The sequence below is a fragment of the Urocitellus parryii genome, chromosome 1, assembly GCF_045843805.1.
Source record: "Urocitellus parryii isolate mUroPar1 chromosome 1, mUroPar1.hap1, whole genome shotgun sequence".
NCBI classification, from domain to species: domain Eukaryota; kingdom Metazoa; phylum Chordata; class Mammalia; order Rodentia; family Sciuridae; genus Urocitellus; species Urocitellus parryii.
The window spans coordinates 246,962,726-246,989,819 of record NC_135531.1 but is presented as its reverse complement, the minus strand read 5'-3'; the positions used below and the strand labels follow the sequence as shown (position 1 = coordinate 246,989,819).

The 27,094-nt window shown below is 38.7% G+C and overlaps 1 protein-coding gene across 2 annotated transcripts in view; it reads left to right on the top strand.

Annotated features, from left to right (window-relative positions):
- Positions 1–8,507, top strand: part of Rftn2 (raftlin family member 2) — a 63,417-nt gene extending 54,910 nt beyond the window's left edge. For both annotated transcript variants that reach the window (XM_026399326.2, XM_026399325.2), the window contains one exon: positions 6,876–8,507. In XM_026399326.2, coding sequence (XP_026255111.2) covers positions 6,876–7,148 — 273 coding nt within the window. In that variant the 3' untranslated portion in view covers positions 7,149–8,507. The remainder of the gene's footprint in view (positions 1–6,875) is intronic.
- The last annotated feature ends 18,587 nt before the right edge of the window (positions 8,508–27,094 follow it).

The following is a 27,094-nucleotide window of genomic DNA, read 5'->3' as shown; positions in this document are numbered from 1 at the left end:
TTCCATTTTAAGAAAAATTTCACTTTCCTGCCCAAGGGAAAAAGGCTCACCACTCCCTCATACCAACCCCACCCTTATCCACCACCATTAGGACCCACCCAGCTCTGATTTCTGAGCCTGCCCTATAAAAATCCCAGAACCCAAGTCTGTTTCGCCTCTCTCTCTCCCAATAGAGAGATGGCCTTTTTTTGGCAGCTCTGACAAATAAACTTTCATGTGTATCTCTGTCTGGTCTCAGCCTTTCATTTCTCGCTTACCCGTTTCTCATTCCTCGCTTTCCCTTCAGTCTCTAAATGGATTCAAGGAAAAGATAGCCATGCTAGGAAGGGGAAGAAATTCTGATCTGGATTTTACCTTCATCCAGTTAAATCTTCTCTTAAATTTTTCTTCCAAGATCTCCTTTCTTAATTTTTTGTTTCAAATAAAACTCAGCCCATGTTCCCTTTGAATCTTTTTTCTTTTAATTTTTAAAAATTTTTACTTTTTTGGCACTAGGATTTACCCAGGTGTGCTAAACCACTGAGCCACATCCCCAGCCCTTTTTGTTTATGAGACAGGGTCTTGCTAAGTTGCTGAGGCTAGCTTTAAACTTGCAATCCTCCTGACTCAGCCCCTTGAGTCACTGGTTTACAAGTCTCCACCACTGGGCCTGGCTTTCCCTTTGATATTCACTTAAAGGAAACTTAAAGTATTTGATTTCTACTAACTCATCCAATGGTGGCCCCAGGAGTAGGCAACAACCATGAAAGGTTTTCTGGGGCTTGGGGTCAAGTAGAAACACACAGGGCTGGGGTTGTGGCTCAAGCGGTAGCGCGCTCGCCTCGCATGCGTGCGGCCCGGGTTCGATCCTCAGCACCACATACCAACAAAGATGTTGTGTCCGCCGAGAACTAAATAAAATAAATATTAAAAATTCTCTCTCTCTCTCCCCTCTCTCCTCTCTCACTAGAGAAACACACAGAAACACACAGTGTCTGCTGCACTCTTGAAACCTCCATTTCCCTGTCTATAAAATACAGTTAACATTAGTACATACCCCAGGGCTCTTAGGGGGATTCAGTCTGAAACACATGTAGATGTGTTTGGCACAATGCCTGACAGAATGAGCGATTGCTACTGTTTTCATAGGAATGTTTTTCTTTTAATACCATTAAACACTACCAAGTGTATGGAGAAACTATTCAGAAACTGAATATAGGGCTTCTATTTTCTCCAACTAAAATTTACCTTCAACTATTATATAGAAATGTAATTTATTAATGATTCTGTACTTTCCTGAACACATACATACATAGCAAAATATTTTAAAAAGGTTGAATTAGGTTATGGGTACATGGGTGCATACTGTGCTCTCCTTCAAACTTTCTGTATTACTTGACATTTTTCATATTTGGAAAGTTGAGAGAAAGAAATTGTCTCAAGTTAAAAAGCATTTTTTCCAGCAACTTTTTTTCCATGTTGGTTGTTCATTAGTTTCTAAGCTACTCGAACAAAGATGACAGAGAAAAGAATGGCTAATGCAGGAGGAGGGACTTATTCTCTCTTGTAATAGTATAAGGATGGCACTCCAGTGTGGGTAATGGCTCTGCCTCATGACCAGTCAGCCTTGCCACCTCAACGTCTGGCTCTTGCCTCTGGACCCAGGGCTACTACAGCAATTGTTACCATGTTCAGCCTTGAGGAATAGGAAAAAGGAATTCCAAGCATGCTTCTCAGACTGACTTTCACACCATAGGCATCATTTGTTTTCACTTCCTCTTGGCCAGAACTTATTTATGACTCTACATACATTTTCAAGAGAGGCAAGGAAGATTAATCTGGGCAGCCATGTGCTAGTACAAAAGTATGGGATGTTCAAGGAGAGATATTCAGTTACTAAAAGAAAGATGGACCGAATGGATCCTTCAATTAATTTTTTTTTTTTTTTAACTCAGGGCCATGTCTATGTGAGGCAAGCACTCTACCAACTGAGCTATATCCCCAGCCCAGGAGTTCAATTTTTTTTTTTTTTAAGAGAGAGTGAGAGAGGAGAGAGAGAGAGAGAGAGAGAGAATTTTTAATATTTTATTTTTTAGTTCTCGGCGGACACAACATCTTTGTTGGTATGTGGTGCTCAGGATCGAAACTGGGCTGCACGCATGCCAGGCGAGCGCGCTACCGCTTGAGCCACATCCCCAGCCCGGGAGTTCAATTTTTTTAAATATAAATTGGATTTATACTTTAACTGATACATAAAAACATAAAATTGTACATATTAATGGAGTACTGGTATGTTTAATAATGTTTAATTTAAGTTAAACATGTATATTTTCAAATTTCTATCACTTTTTTATGATGAAAACTTTCAAAATCCTTTCTTCTAGCTTTTTTTTTTTTTTTGATATATGGTACTAATTTGTTATCTATAGATAGAACTTCTTACTCCTAACTGTAACTCAGTTCAGTACACATTGATCAACAGTTCCCTTCCTCCCCCCACCCAACTCTCCCCAGCCTCTGGTAATAACCATTCTATTTTGCACTTCTATGAGATGAACTTTTGATATTCCACATGAGTAAGAATGTGGTACTTGTCTTTCGTGCCTGGCTTATTTCACTTAACATAATGATCTCCAGTTCCATCCATGACAGAATTCCATTCTTTTTTATGATAGAATAGCATTCCATTATATATGTATGTAAATTCCAAAATGGACCACATTTTCTTTACACATTTATCAGTTGATGGACATGTGTTTCCATTTCATAATTGTGAATAGAGCTGCAATAATCATGGGAGTGCAGATGTCTCCTTGACATACTGATTTAATTTCCTTTGGATAGGTATACCCAGGAATGGAATTACGTCATATCATAGTTCCATTTGTAATTTTTGAGAAACCTCCATGGTGTTTCCCATAATGACTGTACTAATTTACATTCCCATTAACAGTATGTAAGGGCTCCCTTTCTCCATATACTGGCCAGTATTAATCTTTTTGATAATAGCCATTCTCACTGGGGCAAGGTGAAATCTGTTCATGGTTTTGATTTGCATTTCCCTTTTGATTAGTGATGTTGAACATATTGGCCATTGTTTTTTTGTTTTGTTTTGTTTAGAAACATCTATTTAAATCTATTGTCCGTTTTTTAAATTGAGTTATTTGTGGGGTCATTTTGCTATTGAGCTTTTTGGAGTTCCTTATACATTCTGGATATTAACTCCTTGTCAGATGTATAGTTAAAAAATATTTTCTCACATTCTATAGGTTGTCCCCCGACCCCACCCCACAACACACACACACACACACACACACACACACACACACACAGAAGAAGAAGAAGAAGAAGAAGAAGAAGAAGAAGAAAGAGAGAGAGAGAGAGAGAGAGAGAGAGAGAGAGAGAGAGAGAGAGAAAGGAAAGAAAAGAAGTACTTCTTTATCCTAGAGTCAGTACAATAGCCCCAGGGAACAACTCTGGATTCGCTGGGGTCACCTGCCCATACTGCAGCATAGGCGGTGAATTTAGAAAGCTGGCTGGAGAAGTAGGTAGTCCACTCCAGCCTTTCTCCTCATAGGCTTGAATGATTTTGATAGCCCCAAACTGGGATGATCCAGGAAAACGTACCATGAGAAGGTAGAGGTGGTGCCTTTGCATTGTTTCAAAACCTCAAACCAAGAGTGATACTTGGGCTTGAAGTGGCTTCCTAATCTAAGGGAAATAAATTCTGACCATCCACTCTACGTTGCTCTCTCTTTATAAATTCTCTCTTGATCACTCTTCTATTCTGTCCTTTATGAGTAGGCCACTTTCCTACTCGTTCAACACAGTGTCCTAGGATTGCTGGAGTAATTCTAATTTAATTCTTTTTATTTTGTTTTTAAGACACTGACCATGAAAAATGAAAAGTAGAGTGGTAGGACATCCTAAAATCAACCAACTTGTCACTGAGTCTAATGTATTTTTAGTGGGTCACTTCCCCCCTCTTTTTTTTTTTTTGAAAATGGAAATGACTCTTTAAAGTTAATAGGTTAAATCAAGGGAAGCATTAAATTTGCATCCAAACCTTGGTAAAATTTCTCCCATTTTATAGTGAAAATATAAGAAAGTGGAAAGGTATGTGAGTAAACCTTATCATATGGCATGGAAAAAATCTCTCTTTATGGACATAGATAGTTGTAAAATAGTACTAAGTAGAAAAGTGAGGCATAAAACTTTTTGTGTAATATTTTATACATAGTGTACACGATGCAAATGCATATGTATTTAAAGAAGAAAACAAAATTTTAACAGTAGTATTTCTGGGAGACAGGATCATAGATGAGTTTGCTCTTTTCTTGCTTTTGCCAAGTTATCTACATTGAACATTTTTATTTTTGTAATTGACAGAAAATTGTATTTAAGAAACACAAACCCTTTTACCACAAATATATTTCTACAAAAGTGACCACTACATTATAAAAAGAAGAAGGTAGAGACTCAGGCACCAGTTTGGGGCCTGCTACTCCATGACCTCGGACAAACCCTACCTTATTTTTAGGCCTGAATTCTACCTCTGAAAAAATAAGGGAATTTAAGGATATGGTCTCTAAAGATTGCTTGGGCTTCAGACTCCTACAATCTGAGTTATAAGGACACTACAAATTGGTTTGTCGGAAAAGCTGTTATTTCCTGTGGAATGGGGTTGGGGTAGGAGAGGCAATTTCATTGCTAAAGATGTATTTATTGAATTTATCAGTCACATGGATAGAAAAAATTAAAATGTGTGTTCTGAATTCTTTTAGAGGTACAATGTTAAGTATTTTGTCATCTGAAGTGAAATTTATTAGTGATCATCTAAAAGTGGAGAAATATGAATATCTTACTCTGAGAAATATTCAAGTTTTATTAAGTAAGTACTTATTAAATATGTGAGAGTTAGCCTCTGTTAGCTTGTATACAATTAGGAATTTCTTGCAAAACTCACCTTTGGCCCTGTTGCTGGTGAGGAAGGAATGATCCAAGCAGCCAAGGGACTAGGCACCCCTGCCTTCCCATTTTGATTCAATGAGTGTTAAAAGCATTGAGACCATCTTTCGAGAGTGAATGTGTTCTTTATTCCTGTGGGAAAGGCACCCCCAACCAGGCTTGAGAAAGGAGCTCAGTCTGGCAGAGCTTGTCACTTCTGCCTGAAGCCAAAAGATTATATCCTTGCTGACCACACACACAGTGCCAGGGAGAAGGTGCCATTCTCAAATCCAGTATCCTATCTGAGAGTAAATTCAGGTTTCAACTGCTTGTGCTGAATTCAATAAATGTGGTGAATAGGAACAGAGGAAAAGGATTAATTATGTAGTATTTGCATTGGTGAGTGCCGGGTGCCAATGGAAAATGTGAGCACCACAGAACTATATCTGAATTGGGCCTTTGCTGAGGAAGGACCAGGTAGATTTTTCCCTTAAAGTTGCCCACAGACTCCAGCAAGTTGCCCATGAGAAAATGAGCTGCCCGGGTGCCGCCAGTGTGTTCCTTTCTAAGCAACACCTGGGGCTGATCTTCCTATTTAATGTCTCCGTGGTGTTTCATTCCATATAGCCCACAAAATCCAATTCAGTAAAGTTGTTTGTTTTCTATATTTGCCAAGAAAATCAGTAGAAAATACTTATATATTTTATACATTACAGTTCAACAAACCTATGGATTAACACACTTTGGGAAGACCAGCATGGGCTTCTAAGTTTTTTCATAGAGTTTCATTCTTACATTTAGGAAAATATAATCTTAGTTGCCAACTAACATATAAATGAATCTTTGGTTTAAAAAAAAAAAGACACTTTAAATAGGGAAACTACTGTGCTTTTTAAATTTATCTTTAAATCCTTGTTTGTTTTTTATGTGCCTAAGATTATGGATCACATTCCCATATGTTGCATTGTATCAGTGTTAAAGAAACCCTTGTAATAAGATCTCATCAGGAGTCTGAATATCCATGTTGAGCTGCTGATTATCCTTAGGCTCCTTTTTTGACTTAGGTATCTTATTTTTTTTAAAGTATTTTTTTAAATATTTATTTTTTTTTTTTTTAGTTCTCCGCGGACACAACATCTTTGTTGGTATATGGTGCGGAGGATCGAACCCGGGCGGCACGCATGCCAGGCGAGCGCGCTACCGCTTGAGCCACATCCCCAGCCCTAGATATCTTATTTTTGACTTAGTTTTCTTGGCAGAGACCATGTCCTCTTTATTCTGAACTGTACCAAGGACATGGTCAGTCCTCAGTAAATATTTATTAGCAAAACATCCACAGCTTATCGCAGTCTGACGAATGCACTGGATCAAATTGCTGAGCATTTCATACCATCAGGCAGAAGTTTGTAGCAAGATAAGGCAATGGGTCTGCTTGGTCCAGGAAGACATCCCAGGCACTTGTTCAAATGCCACCTGTGCCTCTGTGAAATGGGGGTAGGATGGCCTCTCAGCACAGTTGCTGTTGTCTAGATCCCAGCCAACTCCAACAAGACAAAATGTATCTGTATTTCTCCCCTGCTTTGTTCCCAATCATGACTGGAACACAATTCTCTCCTTAGGTGTATACAACTCACCTGCCAGTGACAGGATGTACCATGAACATTCAAGAGTTGCAAAATGGGGTAGAGGGAGGAGATGAGGAGGGTGACTACAGTTAATTTAGGTAATTTTTTGCCATGCTGGGGATTGAACCCCAGGCCTTGAGCCCTGGGCCTCCTGCCCGCTAAACAGTTGCTCTACCACTGCGATGCACCCCCAGCCCTGTCATGAGCAGGCTTTTGAACAGAAGCAGGGAAAGGACGTTTCAGGCAAAGAAGCAGCTTGTGCCAGAGCAGAGGCGCAGGAAGCACCGTCTTTTAACTCCTGGTTGCCAATCTCTTGTGTTACAGAGGAAAGCAAGCCCTTTTATGAAAGGCGACGACAGAAACAAAGTCAGCAGCAGGAGCATCGGATTAGACGCAGGCGGGTCGCAGCCTATGGAGGCCAGAACCCCGCCGGAGGAGGGCCGCTTCTCGCCTTCAGGAGAATGCTGGACCAAGGAGGGGAGGCCAGCACAGTGCAGTGGCTTCTCGGGGTTCAGCAGCAGCGACAGTGTCCTCCGGGAACTAGATGAAGGACAGTTTGACCAGGAGGACGGAGTGACTCAGGTCACTTGCATGTGAGCCTCCAGGTGAAAGAACAGAGGTCCTGTAAATAGTCATTAAAATAATTGCCAACTGACTTTATTACTGTACCTGCATTTATGTGATATCCTTGAATTTTTAGACTCAGCCTTTCCTCTAATCTGTGTAAACTTTGGCTCAATCTTCTAGACAAGGAAGAATAACCAACATATTTGTAAATTTAGAATCATGTTTACACTTCTCTCAACTAAAACATCTGTCTAAACAGATGTTCCATTAGGTTATTAAGCAATAATCTACTTCAGTTTCTCATGAATGTACAAAATATACTTTGCTTACCATTCCCGTTAAGAAGACTGAATATCCCAGTCAGTATTTTACCTAATTAGAGAATTCTCAGGAAGTTACAGAGGCTTATTTAAACTGAAAAATAATCTCTCTTTCTCTTACATACAAATCAGCACAGCGCACAGACACATAACTGATTGGTAAAAATAAATACCTATTTTCTGAATAAAACAATCCAAATTTTCTCTTTGACTATGGACTGTATAAACAAAGAAAGCCCCTACCTGTTAAAATATTCTCTGAAAAACATAAATTTTTTCTGTGTGTCTTTGCTTTTAAAGACTCATCAGTTACCAGCCCTGTGTTGATTCATTGAGCTTAGACATTATTGCTCCTACTAGCTTAGAAATATAGCAAAGCAGTATCTTTTAAAATTCAATACAAAAGCCAGGCATGGTGGTGCAAGCCTATAATCCTAGCAGTTCGGGAGGCTCAGGCTCAAGGCCAGCCTCAGCAACTAAGCAATTTAGCAAAACCCTATCTCAGAAAATAAAAAGGGCTGGGGATGAGGCTCAGTGGCTAAGCATCCCTGGGTTCAATCCCTGGTACCAAAACACACACACACTCGAAAAAAAAATTCAACACAAAATCCCAACTTGTAAAAACCTCAGTAGACAGAAATATTTAATTTTATTTAATTGTGAACACCATAAAAAGAACAAAATATCAAATTTAAGTCTACATCTTTCTAGATTTGAATTATGCTTTTATTTTGACTTGCTAAATCCTGAAGAATGTTGAAACCCAGAATTTTCAGTCCTGCAGGAGTGGAGAGGTGCTCATAGCACGTGTGATGTTTATGAGGATCTGCTCATCTCTGCCTTTCTCACTACTGCTAATAGGCATGCCTTTGCCTTGCCCTAATAATATTCTGCAAAATAGAGGATTTTCATGTATGTTTGAATAGCTTACTTTAGAAGGTGAGGACCTTCAAGTGAATTACAATTGACCTTACCCATTGATGAATTCAGCCCATTATATTTATATTTTTTAGTACTGATGTTGACATTGTAAGATCATTTGAATAATAAAATATCATTTGTTACTGGGCTATCATTTTATTGAACACACTCATGTTTTATATATATATATATATATATATATATATATATATATATGATCAAATATATAGTGCAATTAAACTAAACCAATCTGCATGAATTTTTGGCAAGATTAACAGGAAATATTTTATGGCTATCTGCTTGTACAAGTAGAAAGGGACTTAAGAATTGTCTACTCAGTCTTGTTCTGTGAAAATAGCTACCAACAGTATTTGCAGAAATGCTTTTTGTCTTGATTTTCAGATGAATCTGAGTTCTATATCCAAGAATCCTTGGGTTTTTGATAGAAACAATCACTACTTCACAAGTCCACAAAATGCTATGAAACTACAAAGCACAGGAATGTACTGAGAAAAATCAGACAGGTTTCCCAATGCCAATGTCTATAAGAGATGGAGGCTCCTTTGTCATCCTACACATAGGGATATGAAATACCAAGAACAGAGATAGAAATTTATATTGAACAAGGGGAAATTCAAGAATATGTCAATTTTTTAATTTTAAATTTTGTGTAAGCATGGTTTTTACATTTTGCTTTTAATCTAGGGGTTATATTTTCCTAGTTAAAAACAACAACAACAAACAAAACTGGGTACAGTTGCATATACCCATAGTTCCAACTACTTGGGAGGCTGAGGTAGGATTGCTTGAGCCCAGGAATTTGAAGCCAGCCTGGGAAACATAGCAAGACCCTGAACTATTTAAAAATAAACAAACAAAAACCAACCTTTTATTAGAATAAACTTGGCAGTCTGTCTTAGTCTCAGTATTTATTTCATGCCAGGCACAAGGGCATACACCTGTAACTCGGAGGCTGAGACAGGAGGATCACAAGTTCAAGGCCAGGCTAGGCAACTTAGTGAGACCTTATTTAAAAATAATAAATAAACAGGGCTGAGACTCGGCTTGGTTATAAAGAACTTTGAGTTTAATTTGCAGTAGCGTGCGCATGCACACACACACACACACACACACACACACACACACACACACCCTTATTCTGTAAGTATTTACTCCAATTCTATGTAATAAATGTGTACAATAGTGAATAGTGACCAAGCAGCTCTAGAGCATTGTAAATATACATAAGTAGCTGAGTCTATTATGAAAGAAAAAAGAAAGGGAAAAAAAAGCAACAAAACTAGGACTCCGTGTGCATAAGTTGTTAAATGAGACTAATCTTCCAGTTGTATATTCAACCCCCAGGGCCTCACACATGTTCACTAGCACTCAGCCACTGAGCTGACCCTGAGCCCTTAAAACTTACAAAGTTTGATGAAAATGTACCAAGATCAAAGGCAAGGATGTGAAGCTTTGCCATTCCCCTTGGTATGGTATTGACGGCACTTTGTCTTAGCTTTCAATAATCACTTGGTAGTTCTATCCCATTTGGATGGAATGTCACCCTGTCATCTATCTTCCGTGGGCAGCATTTATCCCCTCATCATGGAGAATCACCATTGAACTGAGGAGCAGCTCTATCAATGCCACTACTGTTTCCTCAGTGAAAGACACAGGGAAGGGTCACTTGCTTTAAAAGATTTTAAGGTTTTCGTTTCTAATATCAAGTACCAGGTGCTCTTCTACTACTTTCATTCTGGAATAGCTGAGGAGTTGTCTCATTTTCCCTCCACCATTCTGGGCTGGAAGGACTCTCCCTCAGCATATGACGAGAATTTCCTCCTGTTAACTCGGGGCCACAGAGTCACTCTATGTGAAAAGACTAAATTCTGAGTGAGAACAAAAATGGAGGAGCTACTAACTTTGGCGAGAGTCTGCAACTAAGTGTGTTAACTAAAAATATGCTGTTGGATATGTAGGAAAACTGGCTAACTACTATCCATCAGAACTAGCAGCAGAGCCATTCAAATATTTGTTGTGGCAATCTATCATCCCTTGAGAGGGAATTTTATTTGTGCAATAGCAAAAGTTCACAGAAGCAAGTATATATGACCGACGAGAAAGTTCTAAAATGGTATTTGAGGTAGAAAATTAGGCAAAACTCTAATGAATCCAATTTCTAGTGAACCTCAAAGTTTCTGTGGAGGCAAAAATGAGTTCAAGAAATGCTTGAGCATTAAAATCATTGTGTAATTATCAAATAAGTAAAACCAACGTACGTGTAAAATAAATGTGTAAGTATCAAGGTAATTCTAAAGGTTTCTATCAGCCAGCACTCTTAGTTGCAGGCAACAGAGCTGATTTTGGTTCATTTATCAGCAAAGAAAATTATTTCAAAAGATATTTGGGCAAAGTGGCATACTCCTATAATCCCAGCAACTCCAGAGGCTAAGACAGGAGGATCACAAATTCAAGATAAGTGTCAGCATCTTAGCAAGGCCCTAAGCAATTTAGTGAGATCCTGCCTCAAAATAAAAAATAAAATGGGCTGAGGATGTAGCTCAGTGGTAAAGTGCCTGGGTTCAATCCCTAGTACCAGGGAGGAAAAAGATTTGGAATTAGACTTCATCAAAATTTAATGTTTCTGCTGATCAAAATTTTCAATTTAATAAATGAAAAGACAGGACATAGACTGGAGGACTATATTTACAAAAGGACTATATTTACTAAAGAAAGAGATTGAAGAAGACCCTAGAAGATGGAAAGACCTCCCATGCTCTTGGATAGACATAATTAATATTAATATTATCAAATGGCCATACTACAAAATATTTAATGCAATTCCTATTAAAATTCCAATAATGTTCTTCATAGAAGTAGAAAAATCAGACATGAAATTCAGTGGAAAAAATAAGAGGCTCAGAACAGCCCAAGTAATCCTTGGCGAGAAAGCAATACAGGAGGCATCACAATATCAGACCTTAAATTATACTACAGAGCTATAGTAACAAAAAACAGCATGACAGTGAAACCAAAACAGACATGTAAACCAATGGACCAGAATAGAAGACACAGAGACAAACCCTCATAAATATAATTATCTCATACTAGACAAAAGCACCATAAACATACATTGGAGAAAAGACAGCCTCTCCCACAAATGGTGCTGGGAAAACTGGAAATCCATATGTAGTAGAATGAAATTGAACCTCTCTCTCTCACCCTGTACAAACTCAACTCAAAGTGGATCAAGGACCTACATATTACTAGAGAGATTGTACTTACTAGAAGAAAAAGTAGGGCTGGGGATGTGGCTCAGCGGTAGCGCGCTCGCCTGGCATGCGTGCGGCCCGGGTTCGATCCTCAGCACCACATACCAACAAAGATGTTGTGTCCGCCGAAAACTAAAAAATAAATATTAAAAAATTCTCTCTCTCTCTCTCTCTCTCTCTCTCTCTCTCTCTCTCTCTCTCTCTCCTCTCTCTCACTCTCTTAAAAAAAAAAAAAGAAAAGAAAAAGTAGGGCCAACTCTCCACCATGTCAGCTTAGGAACCAACTTCTTCAATAAGACTCCTAGAGTGTAAGAAATAAAATCAAGAATCAATAAATGGGATGGTATCAAACTAAAAAGCTTCATCATTGCAAAGGAAGCAAGAACATAAACAGAGAGCCTACAGAATGGAAGAAAATCTTTACCATCAGCACCTCAGATAGAGCATTAATCTCCAGAATATACAAAGAACTCAAAAAACTTAACACCAAAACAAACAAATAAATAAATGGGCTAAGGAACTGAACAGGCAGAAGAAAGATGAATGATTAAAAAATATATTTAAAATGTTCATCTCTAGCAATTAGGGAAATGCAAATCAAAACTATTCCATCTCACTCCAGTCAGAATGGCAATTATCAAGAATACAAGCAACAATAAATGTTGGTGATGTGGGGGAAAAGGCACACTCATGCATCACTGGTGGGACTGCAAATCGATGTGACCACTCTGGAAAGCAATATAGATTCTTCAGAAAACTTGGACTGGGTAGCTGGGCATGCTGGCACATGCCTGTAATCCCAGTGGCTTGGGAGGCTGAGAAAGGAGGATCATGAGTTCAAACCCAGCTTCAGCACAGCGAGGTGCTAAGCAACTCAGTGAGACTGTCTCTAAATAAAATACAAAATAGGGTTGGGGATGTGGCTTAGTGGTTATGTGCCCCTGAGTTCAATCCCCAAAGCTTGAACTTTTACCCCTCTGGGTAGTAATGAGGTAACCTTTCTTATCACTGAGGTGGAGGCAGAGGGAGCTAGGTGGACTTTCACTTTAATGCCACTCCCACTGAGGTGTCAATGGAGACACATAAGCTGGCACTCACAGCAGTAGCCAGGAACCACCCCGCTTTGGTGTCTGCTGAACAGAGGTTAAATGGGAACCTGATCTTCAGCCTCCACCTGCAATAAGTAGGCCTCACCCCATTCTGCTAGAGTGATGTCTGAAAAAGCCAACCAACACAGAGGCATAAGATCCAAAATCTCACAAGAAAATGCCCAGCTATCCACAGCAAGCTACTCATCACACCAGGAAGATGCTAAATTAAGTGAAAAGAACAGAGACGATTCAGACAGAGATATTACAATCGTCGTCTTCTTCAAAAGAATATTTTAAAACAGCCCTCATTAAAAAAAAAGAAAGTTCAACAAGCAATTATGAAACAAATGGGAAAAAAAAAAGCCTTGGGGGGCTGGGGATGTAGTAGTGTGCTGGCCTGGCATGCGTGCGGCCCGGGTTCGATCCTCAGCACCACATACCAACAAAGATGTTGTGTCTGCCAAAAACTAAAAAAATAAATATTAAAAAAAAAGTTCTCTCTCTCTCTCTCTCTCTAAAGAAAAAATAGCCTCTGAAGAAATATAGAGAAAAAACATAAAGAAGAACCAAATGGAAATTTTAGAAATGAAAAATACAAAAACCAAAATAAAAAGTTCACTGGCTGATTTCACCAGCAGAATGGAGAGGCTGGAATAAATCTATGCACTGGAAGACAGAGTAATAGAAATTATCCAATCTGAACAACAGAATATAGACAAAAAATTAATTTTTAAAATAAGTTTTAAAAATCCATGTCATAGAGTTCTCGTGGGAGGGTTGGAAAAAGAGAATGAAACTGAAAAAGCAGTCAAAGAACTAATGGCTAAAAACTCCCCACATTTGGTTAAAAGACTTATGTATGCACAAGTCTGAGAAGGCAAATCTATATGGTGATGAAAGTCAGAAGACCAGCTGTCTGTTGGGGTGGGCTGGGGGAATTAGTCAAAAGAAACCCTTTCTGACATGATGGAAATGTTCCATATCCCAGAGCTTGGGAAGGGTGTGGGAGGTTAAGATGGAGATAGAATGGTTAATGGGAACAAGGGTGCAGCTGAACAGATGGAAAAATAATTTCCTATGTTCTATAGTACAGTGGGAAGAGTATAATTGACAAAAATGAATTGAACATTTAAAAATAGCAAGTAGAAGCCAGGAATAGTCACACCTGGAATCCCAGATGCTTGGAGGCTGGGATTGGAGGATTGCAAGTGTGGAACACCCTAGGTTCAATCCCAAGTACCACTAAAAAAAGAAAGAGAATTTGAATGCTCCCACACAAAGAAATGATATGTGTCTGATATAAAAACCAGTTACCCTGCTCTGATCATTATATATTGTTTACATGCATTGAAATATCATACTGTACCCCACAAATATGTACAATTGCTATGTTGATTAAAAATAAAAAAACATTTTAAAAAATGTTCTACGTCTTTATTTAGTAATAAAATAATACAAATTATAAAATGGTCAAATCCATTGATAGGCACATTTTACTGTGTGTAAATTGTGTCTTCATTAAAAAGTATTTATTGGGGAGTTCATAGAATTGTTGGAAAGGCTAGAGAAGCTAGCTCAATGCAGGCTTTCAGAATAATGTTCAAACCTACACAAGACACAAAACCTGGGGGCTGCCCTGGCACTGCTGCCAGAAATCCAACTTTCCAGCTTCAACTTTTTGCAGGATCTGACAGCCCTCAAAACACAGATGTTCGCTGTCACCCTTGCCAGAGAAATGGTTATACTTGGTGCAGCTTTCTTCCCCTTGTGACTCACTGTGGGTCCGAATCCCAGGAGTGAGTGAGCCTATGCCCTGACTTGGGAATGAGAGGATTCCACACTGTGTGGAAGAGAGGTGTTCTGGGTTCTGAGGCAGAATTCATCAGACTTGAGATTCCCCAAACAGAGCACATATTTAAAAAGTTTCCAGTTGGCCAGAAAACGTGACCTGTGTCTACTACAAATCATGGGCTTCCATCAAGTCTGCTTTGAATAGGCAAACTCACAATTTGGAAGATCCTTCTCCTGGGTCTCTTTTGGGACTGATCCCTGACATCACAGCTAGATGGAACATGTCTTCACCATATCAAAGATGATGCTTACTCAGAATTCTCCCAGCATGTTTAAAATGCTATACAATTTTTGGACTCAATTTCTTTAAACTTTAGAAAATCCTAGAGTCCCAACACAGGTGACAGATTGGGAAGAAGGGCAATGTGGCAGGTCATTCCCTAGCAGTAAAAGAAAAAGAATGAAGGGAAGCCCACATTTAGTAGGAAAAATAGCCATAGGAACAAATGAGAAAGGAGATCCCCACCTAGGAGCAGTCTTCAGAGTTACCAGGAAACCAGAGGTCCCTGTCTTTGAGGTTTCAACTTTCTTTGAGCTGTGTAAACTTGGACAAGTTGCTTAATCTTGTTGAAATTTTTTTCTTTATGTGTAAAATGGGGTAAGTATATATTTGATAGAAGTATACTCAGGATTGCACAAAACCAGCATTTGCCACATTCGGTGGTGGTTATGGTTGCCATATGTAGACAGCAGCTTCGAAGGAAAATAAGCTCTAGTAATACGAGATTTATTTATGTACTTTCTTCACCTATTGGGTCATTTCCCTGCAAAACATTAACTCAATTGTTACAAAAGAAGTTCCCAAGAGGGTTGGGGGATGTAGCTCAAGGACAGAAAGCATGTTTAGTATGCGTGGGGCACTGGTTCAATCCCCAGCCCCCTAAAAAGCAAAAACAAACCCAAAAAAAAGTACAGTGGGAAGAGTATGATTGGTCAAGATGCACTGAAGCGAAAAAAAAAAAAAAAGAGTCAATGAAGCAAAAGAAGAATAGGTATCCATATTTTCTTATCAATACCAAAATTTTTAAATAAAACTGTTAGGGGAATTAGAAGACTTACATGGAAGGTTAAGTTTGAAGCAATCAGATACGTTTCAATGAGGGCTCATTGTGCCCTAGCTAGTCACTGCAGTGTTACAGTCCTTAGGAGAAGTGGCCAAGAACCGCCCAAAAGGGCAAGTGGGAAATCTGTAGTCCTGGCTTTCTAATGAAAGAATTTTTGTTATTGTTGTTGGTTATACAAAAAACTATGAACTGCCACATGCCTCATTCTTAATGGGTATGCTAATCCTTAGGGACAGAGTTGTTTTCCACATGTTAAAGTTTCAAAAAGAGGACCACTCACATTATTGTAAGAGATTGGTCAGCAAAATAATTTTTTATTTAAGAAAATAGCATGCTTTATTATTTCATCAATTACTATAAAACTTAAACATATCAAATCTGGATATTTTGTTTACATTTGCTCTTTCTTTCAGTCTGGAGCCATAATTTTTTTTTTTTTTAATTTCAAGAGTGCTTAACCACTGAGTCACATCCCCAGCCCTTTTTAGTATTTTATTTGGAGACAGGATCTCGTTGAGTTTCTTAGGGCCTTGCTAAATTGCTGAGGTTGGCTTTGAATTGGGATCCTCCTGCCTCAGCCTCCCAAGCAGCTGCAATTATAAATGAGTCCCACTACAACTGATATGGAGACCCAATTTAATGCTTATAAAGCAGTAGGATAGAAAGAATAAGAAATGAGTTGAAATGAGACAAAGGAAGGACAAGGAAATAAGATTTTAATTGAAAAGTCTGTGTACTTTTCCATGTCTGTTGCTCCTTAAATTAGTCTCCTTCCCAAGCCTATTTCATTCCCAAATTCCTAGAAAATCTATAAACCTACCTAAGCATTGTTAAGTGACACCCCAAAAAAAAATTAAGTAAAAAAGATAATGTTTTGAGAAACTAACAGTGTAGGGGACTTTCTTGAGCAACCTATTGATCAGAAATGAAGACCACATCAGCCTAAATATCCCAAGACGGACCAGACCACTAGACCCATCTTGAGATCACGGGACAGATGTCATTCCTACATACCTTTCCATATCCACCTCTCACCAAGTTGCCTTTAAAAGAAGTACTGAGAATCCCCAAATTATGTCACTCACTCCAGAAATAGCCTGCATTCTCCCTTGAAGGCTTATTCCTTGCTTTCCTAAGTAAACCTCTCCTAAATAAACCTCCATCTGTGCCTCTGACTGGCTCATGCAGAAATTCTTTTCCATCACTTATGCCAAGAACCCTGCTGGTCCTGAGTCCAGTTCCTGCTTCTCTCGGAGAATTCCTTGGGCTCTTCTTCAGAGACACCTCTCCTTCCTTGATAATACCACACACGCAAAAATGGGTTTTATAATTTCAATATTTGTTCTGCAAACATTAGTTCCTTAACCATCTTTTGTTCTTTTGAATTTGTTCTTCTAGGAAACCATGTGTCTCTAGATTTTTCTTCTTGAGATTCATTCTTTTCTTCAGTTTCAGAACTGCCAGTTGACAATACAGTTCCAGCCTGACATTGTGTTTGTTTCTCCCTTGCTCCTCACTTCTTCATGTGAAGAGCTACTGTGCACAGACCCAAGTTTGTGTGAACTGTTAAGCAGGTTAGTCAGCTATGAAGAGGTGGCTAGAGGAAAGTACAATGAAAGGCAGTAACTTACAAGCAACAAGTCAGACACATGCATTAAGAAAAATCCATGAGTCAGAAAACTGAAAACAGGGAACCTTATCAGAACAGGCAAGCATCTGGGCAAAGGAAGCTGGGAGGTCAATCTTCCTCAAGCTGTAGAATATTATAATCCTTTAAGGGAACTATTACCTGAAATCATGGGAACTTGATCAAAGCAGAAAAGCTTTAGGAAATAGGGCCCCGTATGTCAGGACCTCCCCCAATCAGGGCTAATTAAGGAAACTGTTTCCAGCCATGTCGTCAACGTCTCTTGTGATCAGGGTGCCACAACCTTACCTTATCATCAAAACTTGGCCACAACTACCCCAACCAGGTTTGCTGAGGGCTATTCAGCAACTTAGTGAAACCCTACACAACTCAGTGAGACTCTGTCTCAAAATTAAAAAATAAAAAGGGCTGGGATGTGGCTCAGTGGTTAAACACTCCTGGGTTCAATCCCCAGTAACAAAAAAAAAGTGGGGAAATCCTCACAAAAAAATTTTTTTCTTAGTTTTTGATGGACTTTTATTTATTTATATGTGGTACTGAGAATCGAACCCAGTGCCTCACAAATGGTAGGCAAGTGCTCTACCACTGAGCCACAGGCCCAGCTCCTTACAAATGTATTTAACAAAGACTACGTGACACAGGAGCTGTTATGGTTTGGATATGAGGTAAATGATTAGATTATGAGAGGTGTGGCCTTATCAATGAATGAATCATGGATTAACTGGGTGGTCATTGTAGGCAAGTAGAGTGTGGCTAGGGGAAGTAAGTCACTGGGTGCATGCTTTGGGGGGGTTATATTTTTGTATCTGGAGCTGTCTCTTTTCTTCCTAAACCCACCTGTGCAGTTTCTCTCAGCTGAACCCTCCCCCCCCCACACCCTCCCATGATGTACGGTCTCACCTTCAGCCCAAAACAATGGAATTACCCATCTAGGGACTGAGGTCTCTGATACTGTGAGCTCCAAATAAACTTTTCCATTTCTAAGATGTTCTTGTCAGGTCTTTTGGTCACAGTGATGTGAGAGATGATCTCAGATGGTGCACAACAGCAGATGGCTCCTTGTCAGCAGGTATAGGCATGGGAAAAGAGCAGGTAATAGAGAACTCACAAGGATGAGTTCTTCCCCTGTAGGTAGAAAGGATCTTGCTTCAAGAGAAATTTGTACTACTGGCTGCTCCCCATTTGGCCCCCTTTCACCTTCACTACTATATTAACCATCCATCTTGGTCCTTTTTCATGCTTCATTCTGATTCTACCTGAGTAATCTTTTTCATTTCTGTGACTTGTAATGAGAACAAGTGTATTTCAGGGCCTTTGAATCTTTACTTGCAGATCAATGGAGTCTGAGGATTGGCAGAAGAGATAATGCCTTATATATAGAGATTGGATAGCCAGAAAGGTCCTTCCTTCTGATACTTAGTACCCTACTTCACAGACTGTGGCCTTTCCAATCGCACCCTACTTCACAGACTGTGGCCTTTCCAATCAATATGGTCACATCCTTTTTGGTGTTACCTTGCTAAATCTGAGCTTTCCTCTGGATGGCTGGGTTTTTGCCTTGGTAGTTATATTTGGGAACTAGTACATAATTAAAATAACAAGGAGTAGGTCTCTCTTCTAATTCCCCCCAAATCATTGCAAGGTATTTTAAATCCTGTTGTATTAACACATTTAACTATATTCAGATACTCAAAATAACCATATGTAAACACAATTCTAAAGGAAAATCTTCATTGATTGCTAAACAGGTTGTGAATACAACTTAGAAAAAGCTTCTGCCAGTAACTGAACACAGGGGTGCTTAACCATTGAGCAACATCCCCAGCCCTTTTTTATTTTGAAAGAGGGTCTTGCTAAATTGATGAGGCTGGTATTGAACTTGTGATCCTCTAGCTTCAGCCCCCTGACTTGCTGGTATTACAGGTGTGCATCATCACACCCAGCAAAGGATGGCTTTTTTTGTTGTTTGAGGTAGGCTCTCGCTATGTTGCCCAAGCTGGCCTCAAACTCCTGGACTCCGGCAATCCTCCCATGTCAGTCTGCTGAGTACTGGGACTATAGGCATGTGCCACAACACCTGGCTCAAAAGCCATGTTTTAATAGAGGTTGTTTCCAAGGCCTTAGCACCTCCAATTAGGCATGATAAGACATTAATATAGCCAATATTATATTCTAAAATACAATTTATCTGTTATTCACCAAAATTTTATAAATTTACAGACACAATTTCATAAAGTACCACACTAAAAATGTAGAGTTAAAAAACTATAAACTGTAAGATAGTCTAAATTTACTAATTGAAAAATTAGCTAAGTGCAATGGCACACACCTGTAATCACTGCAGGATACCAACTTCAAGTTCAGCCTCAGCAACTTAGCAAGATGCTGTTTCAACAAAAGAGAAAATGAACTACAGATATAGCTCAGTGGTAAAGCACTCCTGGGTTCATTTCCCAGTATTGCAAAAAAAAAAAAAAAAACCCTAAAAAGATGCACTTTTTCTTAATTTATCCTCACCTCTGCTTTAAAAAAAAAATGGAATTACAGGTGGGCTTTCCTAAACTCAGTTTACAATTTCTTGATTTATTAATTCACCCAATTGGAAATAGATTATCTAGACTGAATTTTTGCAGGGCAATGATTTGGAATTTCAGACTTTATATTAAATCACTTGATACATAAACAGAGAATGCAACGGCCAAGTGATAACAACTGCAATGTGTAATTCTGACTTGAAGCAGCACATCTGGGTCCAACTTAAGAAATGATCAAGTTAGTGCTGTCTGAATAGGAAGCCCTGTGGAAGAATGGGGACAACGTGAAGCTTCTGGTTTACTTATGTATTAACTGAAGGCAGATGGGATTTTAGCAGTTGATGACTGGCCTATTTTTATTTAGAATTGTAAGTAGGAGAAGGGTCTATTTTACAAACAGTTAAAATCACAATATGCTCAAGATATGCCCTGGAAGGAAATCAGGGGTTTTGGAAGCTTGCTGCTGTACCAAATATTCTAGTACATGAAAAGATTTCATGCAACTTCCAAATTATCACCTATTCCCAGAGACTAGACAATGATGGCAATGTTAAGTTTGGCCTTAAGAAGCACTTTTGGGTCCAACTAGAGAATCCCATCATTTCCTGTTGGGTTGTAGGATCTGGCTAAAATACAACTTGCTTTTTTAAAATTGAGATACTTAATGGTGTATCTTTACACTATGAGAAGTCATGAGGGGAAGATGCTGGTTTCTCGGGACCCATTAGGTAAAAATTTTATTATTATTATTATTATTATTATTATTATTATTATAATACAGGGGATTGAATCCAGGGTCACTCTACAAGTGAGTTACATCCCAGCCCATTTTATTGTTTGAGACAAGGTCTTGCTAAGTTGCCTGGAACTTGCAATCCTCCTGCCTCAGCTACTGAGTCACTGAGAAGGATCACAGGCATGCGCCACAACACCCAGCAACTTTTCTCCTTCTGTCTCTCCGTGTTCACACTCATGCCTTTCAGGGATTTGCGGCCACAACTCTGCCACTATGTAAGTGAATGAAACTGGATTCTTATACCATATACAAAAAATCAACTCAAAATGGATTAAAGGCTTAAATGTAAGATCCAAAATAGTAATGTAGAAGAAGAAAACAAAGGGGAAAACTTCATGGCATTAATTTTTGCAATGATTTCATACATAGGTCACCAAAAGCACAGACAACAAACACAAATAAACATCAAAACTTCTGCACAGCAAAGGAAACTATCAGCAGGGTGAAAAGACAACCTAAAAAATGGAAGAAAAAATTTGTAAACCTACATCTGTTGAATCTCCAAAACATACAATGAACTCCTAAATCTCAATAGTAAACAAAACAAACAAACAAAAAAACAGTAACCCAATTTAAAAATAAGCTGAAGACTTGAATAGACATTTCTCCAAAAAAGACATATAAATTATTAACAGGTATATGAAAAAATGTTTGATGTCTAGTCATCAGGGAAGAGCAAATCAAAAATACATTAAGGTGTCATCTCACACCTGTCAGGACGGCTGTTATCAATGAAACAAGTGTTGGTGAAGTATTGATGAAGAAAATGGGACCCTGTATACTGTTGGTGAGAATGCAAAATGGTGTAGCAGCTATGGAAAATCAGTATGAAAGCTCCTTAAAACCCACACAGAATTACTATGTAAATGAACGAATGAACAAATAAATAAAATATATTTATATAAATAAATAAAATAAAGGTCTATTGATATATTTTTAAAAATGTTTAAAAAAAAACAGAAAGGGAGAGGGATATATATGAATATCCAATTTTGTTGACTCATTTGTTGAAAAGACCATATCTTGCAGGGCGTGGTGGCACAAGGTTGTAATCCTAGAAGGTCCAGAGGCTAAGATAGGAAAATCTCAAGTTCAAGACCAGCCTCAGCAATGGCCAGTCGAGATGCTAAGCAACTTAGTGAGACCGTATCTCTAAATAAAATACAAAATAGGACTGGGGATGTAGCTCAGTGGTCCAGTGCCCCTGAGTTCAATCCCCAGGACCAAAAAAAAAAAAGACTATATCTTTTCTCAGTTTGTTTGGAGGGGGACATGGATTTATTTATATGACCTTTTAGTTGAAGCACAGAATCAATCATTCTGCGGTGGACAGGCCTTGCTTATCAGTTTGTGAAAGAGTAGAAGAGATAGAAAAAAAATGGGGTGGAAGAATGTTTTTCAAACCTCTATTATGTATCAAAAAACAAAATTGAGAGATTCCTGGGCTTTATCTTTGGGATCTGAGATTGGAAATGGGAAGGGCTGCATCTTGGGTTTTAAAAGCACCTCAACAAGATGAGGGCCACAGCCCAGTCGGGATGACACATGGTATTTTGCCAGAACAGAGTGGTTGAGAGGTGACCACAAGCCAGCAAGCCATTGAGATGATGATGGTTATGTTAAGCTGTGTATTCAATTGTATATTAGACCCCTGCTGTCCGCCTCAGCCAGCTACTTTGGAGTTCTCGTAGGGATTCCTGGGGAGTTTGAGTTAGTTGGGGAAGTGCCGGAGGAGGGATTCCCCCTTGGTGTGTGGTGTGCCTGGGGAGAAGGCCGAGTGTGTGGCGTTCGTGGGAGTTCAGAAATAAAGTTTGTTCCTGCTTGAGTGGCTCGTGATTTGTGCCCAGCCAGACTGCGGCAGCATCTGATATGCTATTCATTCTGGAAGTCACTAGGAAAATCAGATGAGGTAGAAGGTACACTTCCTTCAAATAAGTAAACAGTAATTGTAGCCAAAGAAGTTCCCAGCAGAAGGAACGAGTTTGGAGTATACCGTCTGCTCCTCCCAGTGTTAAAGGAGGCTGCATAGGAACAGTATGGAGGAGGACTTGCTCCTCTGCTCTTAAATGGCTTTGTTGCTAAAGTTGGCAGAGCTTTTTGAGATCTTGAGCTCCACACCTTGACAGGACTGAAGCTGTTTCATAATGAGACCATAATACTGTTTGTGAGGACTTTCAGCCATGGCATTGAGGATAAACCCTTTATATTTTGGTTTCATGGGATTTAAGGAAATGAGATAAGTTCCAGCAAGTCTGTAGTGTTTTGATTGCTTACAAAGAAGGCCTCCTTCGCAAACATGCATATGGTGGATATGGGTAGCATAGAGGACATGGTTGCGTAGGTAGTTTTTCTTCTTTAAGAAGTGTGTTCCAGGTTGGGGATGTAGTTCAGAGTGCTTGCCTATCATGTGTGAGGCCCTGGGTTCAATCTCCATTTCCAAGGCACGGGGTGGGGAGTGCTCCTTACCAGCTAGTCTATAGTATCCAGAGCACCCAGAAGGGATAATTAGAGTTTCATTATCAGGTTTGTGCAGTCTTGTTTGGCATATACATTGAGGAGATTTACCTATTTGGGGACAGTATAGTGACTTCCTATCACCAGAATCAATATGATTTGCTTTATATTTCTATTTTTTAGAGGTACTGGGGGTCAAACCTAGGGTCTTGAGCATGCTAGACTAGTGCTTACCCCTAGACCTCCAGCCCCCAGATTTGGCTTTATTTTAGGAATTGAATCTAAAACTTGGGTTGGGGCAGAGTGCAAGAGTACAAATGCATATGCTACTTCTGAGCACATATGCAAAAGAATTGTAATCCAGATGTTGAAAAGACATTGGCATTCTTTGGTTTATTGCAATAGCCAAGGTATACAAACAACCTAAATGTCCATTGACAGATGAACAAAAAAATGTGATAATACATACAATATAGTGTTTTAAAAAAGAAAATGAATTAAGCTTGAAGATCTTATGCTACATGAATAGTTAAAGGCACATACTGCATAATTTCACTTATATGAGGCATCTAAAAAATAGAAAGATGTATTGAATCCAAGAATGGAATAGTGGCTACCAGGAGCATAGGAAGGAAAGGGGGAACGAGGAGTCACTAATCAAAAGTTGCAGTCAAGTGAGATAAGTTCTATAAATCTGCTGACATTGTACTTGCAGTCAACAGTACTGTATACTTAAAACTTGTAAGTTGGTAAATCTCAAATATTTCTTCCCATCAACAAAGCTGGAGTTGTCCTAAAATCTGATGCATGGAAATTCCCAAAATGGAATGCCCCTAACCATACTGAGATGGAGCCAGTTCAGATTCCAAAGAAAGTAGCCCTAAATGCCAGGGTGAACAGTTCAAACTATTAGGAAAATTTAAGAGTGCTGCAGGTAATCCTCTCAACAGAGGCAAGGAAGAGGTGTCTTACTTAGGTATGTTTGCAGCAAGGAAGCCAGGGTACAGAATTCATTCCAGTATTTAAGGAATCTTGTCTCAGGACCAGGGCCAGTTTCCTTTAGTTTTGGGGAACAACCTAAACATCTTTATCAGTGCCTAGGAATGCTCAAGGGCCTGGTTTGGGCTCAAGCCGGCTGGGAAAAATCTGGTAGGTCACAAAATGATTAATGCTGTGGTTTTTTAGCAGAACACAGAAAGAAGGAGGAGACCCTAAAAGTGTTGTTACCACAATAAATTTTAAAAATAAATCTTACCAAGAACTATGAGGAGGGTGTAGTAAATGGTAATTTGTAGGAAGTGATCTCAAATTAATTCAACCTTTTTAGAGACTTGAATGTGTGTAAATGGGGGGAGGCATGAAGAAGTGGATAACAAGTAGGAAATAAAAAATAGCTCTATCAGAGTCAAGATTAAGTCCATAGAAAGAAGTTTTTGAGAGTAACAATATGAATTTGAGAGAACTGTTGTGGCAGGCTGAACAAAGGCCCCTATATCCACATTACCTGTGAATGTCACTTCAGATGGCAAAAGAAACGTTGCAAATGTGATTAAGAATTTTGAGGGAGACATGGCTTAGGCTTATGGTAGAGCTATTGCCTAGCATGGATAAAGACCTGAGTTTGATGCTTAGCACCACAAAAAAAAAAAAAGAAAAATTCTTTTGAGCTTGGGAGACTAACTTAGATTCAAGTGGCCACAAGGATGTGATCACAAATGTGCTCATTGGTGGAGGGAGATCCCACTCCAGAAGAGAGCATGGAGATAATGGAGGTAGGGACTAGAATGATGCAGCCATTAGCCCAAGAATGCTAGTAGCCACCAACAACAGGAAGAAAACAAGGAAAGGATTCTCCCTCAGAGCCTCAGAAGGAACCAGAAATGTGATTATAGCCCAGTGTAACTGACTTTGAGCTCTGACTTGAAGAAATGAGAATAAATCTGTATTGTTTTAAGCCACCAAGTTTGTGGTAATTTACTACAGCAGCCACAGGAAACAAATATAATCATTGACATGTTATCTCAACATCAGAACTCAAGAAACGCATTTGTTTTATAAAATGTTAAAAAGCCAAAACCATCATTTTTAAGCTAAATCTTTATTTCCATAACAGTGATTTAAGTATTATCAAAATCAAGTATAATTTCTCTCCCTCCTGTTTTTTTTTTTTTTTAACATTTTCTTAGTTGTCAAGAGACCTTTGTGTTGAAAATCGAACCCAGTGCCTCACACATGCTAGGCAAGTATTTTACCCCTGAGCTACAGCCCCCAGTAGTTTTAAAAACATAATGATACCTTTTGGGAAGGTAAGTAGGGATTTAACCTCAAAGAGATCCAATTGAATTACTGGAAGTGAATAAAGGATCACCTCATTTGCTATTGCAATAATGACTATACCCATTATTCCCTTAGATGGAGTTCCCTTAGTTCTTTATCAGCTCCCTTCAACTTATCTCTGAGAGAGGTTGGGGAAAAATACACAGAAAGATTCTAGTTAAGCTCTCAAAAACAATTTTCTTCTAGACATTGATACTAAGGAAAACCAAAAATATTTAAAATAAGCAAAGAAAATTCTTCTACGGCCAGGCATAGTGGCACATATTGTTAATTTCAGCAACTTGGAAGGCTGAAGCAGGAGGATCTTAAGTTCAAAGCCAGCCACAGCAACTTAGTGAGGCCCTCTCTTCTCAAAATAAAACATAAAAAGGGGGCCTGGGGATGTGGCTCAGTGGTTAAGTGCCCCTGGGTTCGAAAGAAAGAGAGAAGGAGAGAAAGAAAAAAAATTTTTAACAACACATTGTAACATGAGATCTCTCTCTCTCTCTCACATATACAAACAGATAATCCTACCGCCTATAATGTAAATCATAATTTTTTTGGTGCTGGGAATAGAACCCAGACCCTCAAGCATGCTAGCCAAATGCTCTACCACTGAACTGTACTCCCAGACCCCAAAACTACAATTTTGAAGGGAAAAGTTTTAATTGTTACACAAGGTACAGATGGCTCTCATGAGGTCTTCCCAAAGTGGTAAACACACTGTTTATGTAATTATAAATTGTACTTACCAAGGCTTATAGAAATCTAGCTCCAGATAATATCCCGATTTCACTAAAAAATGAACATCTGACTAGTTTTGAATGTTGATGTCATAATTTGACAATGATCAGGCCCTGTATATACTATCTTCATGGCTAAATGTCGGGGCTGGGGATGTGGCTCAAGTGGTAGGTAGCACACTCGCCTGGCATGCGTGGGGCACTGGGTTCGATCCTCAGCACCACATAAAAATAAAATAAAGATGTTGTGTCCACCGAAAACTAAAAATACTAAAAAATTCTCTTAAAAAAAAAAACACTATCCTGTTCTTAAAAAAAAAGTTCTAAATGTTAATATATTTATCTTTTAGAAAGTCAGATTAATATGAAAATTTAGGTTCACATACTTGATATTAAACTTTATTATAAAAAATTATCAATGGCAGGAAAGAAATCACACAAAGAATGAGGCTCCTCAACCTGCTGGATGAGTCATCTAACACCTAGTGGACTCAGTAGTTTTCCAGTTTTGTGGTGTGCCAGACAGTAATAATGCCTATTTTTTCAGGAAACAGATGTGAATGTTTTGACCATCTCAAACTGCTAAATGTGTTGTACAAATACATCTGTATTTTCTGTTTCATTAACAATTAGTTACAAGGGGATTCTTATTAGAATAATACATATCTATGCATGTATAATTAGCCAAAATACTTTTACTGTCACATATAACTGAAAAGAATTTAAAAAAAGAAAACCAGATGCAAAAGCATCTGATGCCATTATCGGAAAAAAATTCCAAATTATTATTTAATACCCTTAAAGAAATTAATGAACATGGAAAAAAATTAGATGGTTCAAAAAATGAAAATCAATTACTTTTAACTAAAACATCTGCTTAGCAAGAAAGTATAGAAAAAAAGCTTTAGTACATTCTAGAAATATTCTTGAATATTAATTACAGAATTGCAGAAATAAAATTACAGG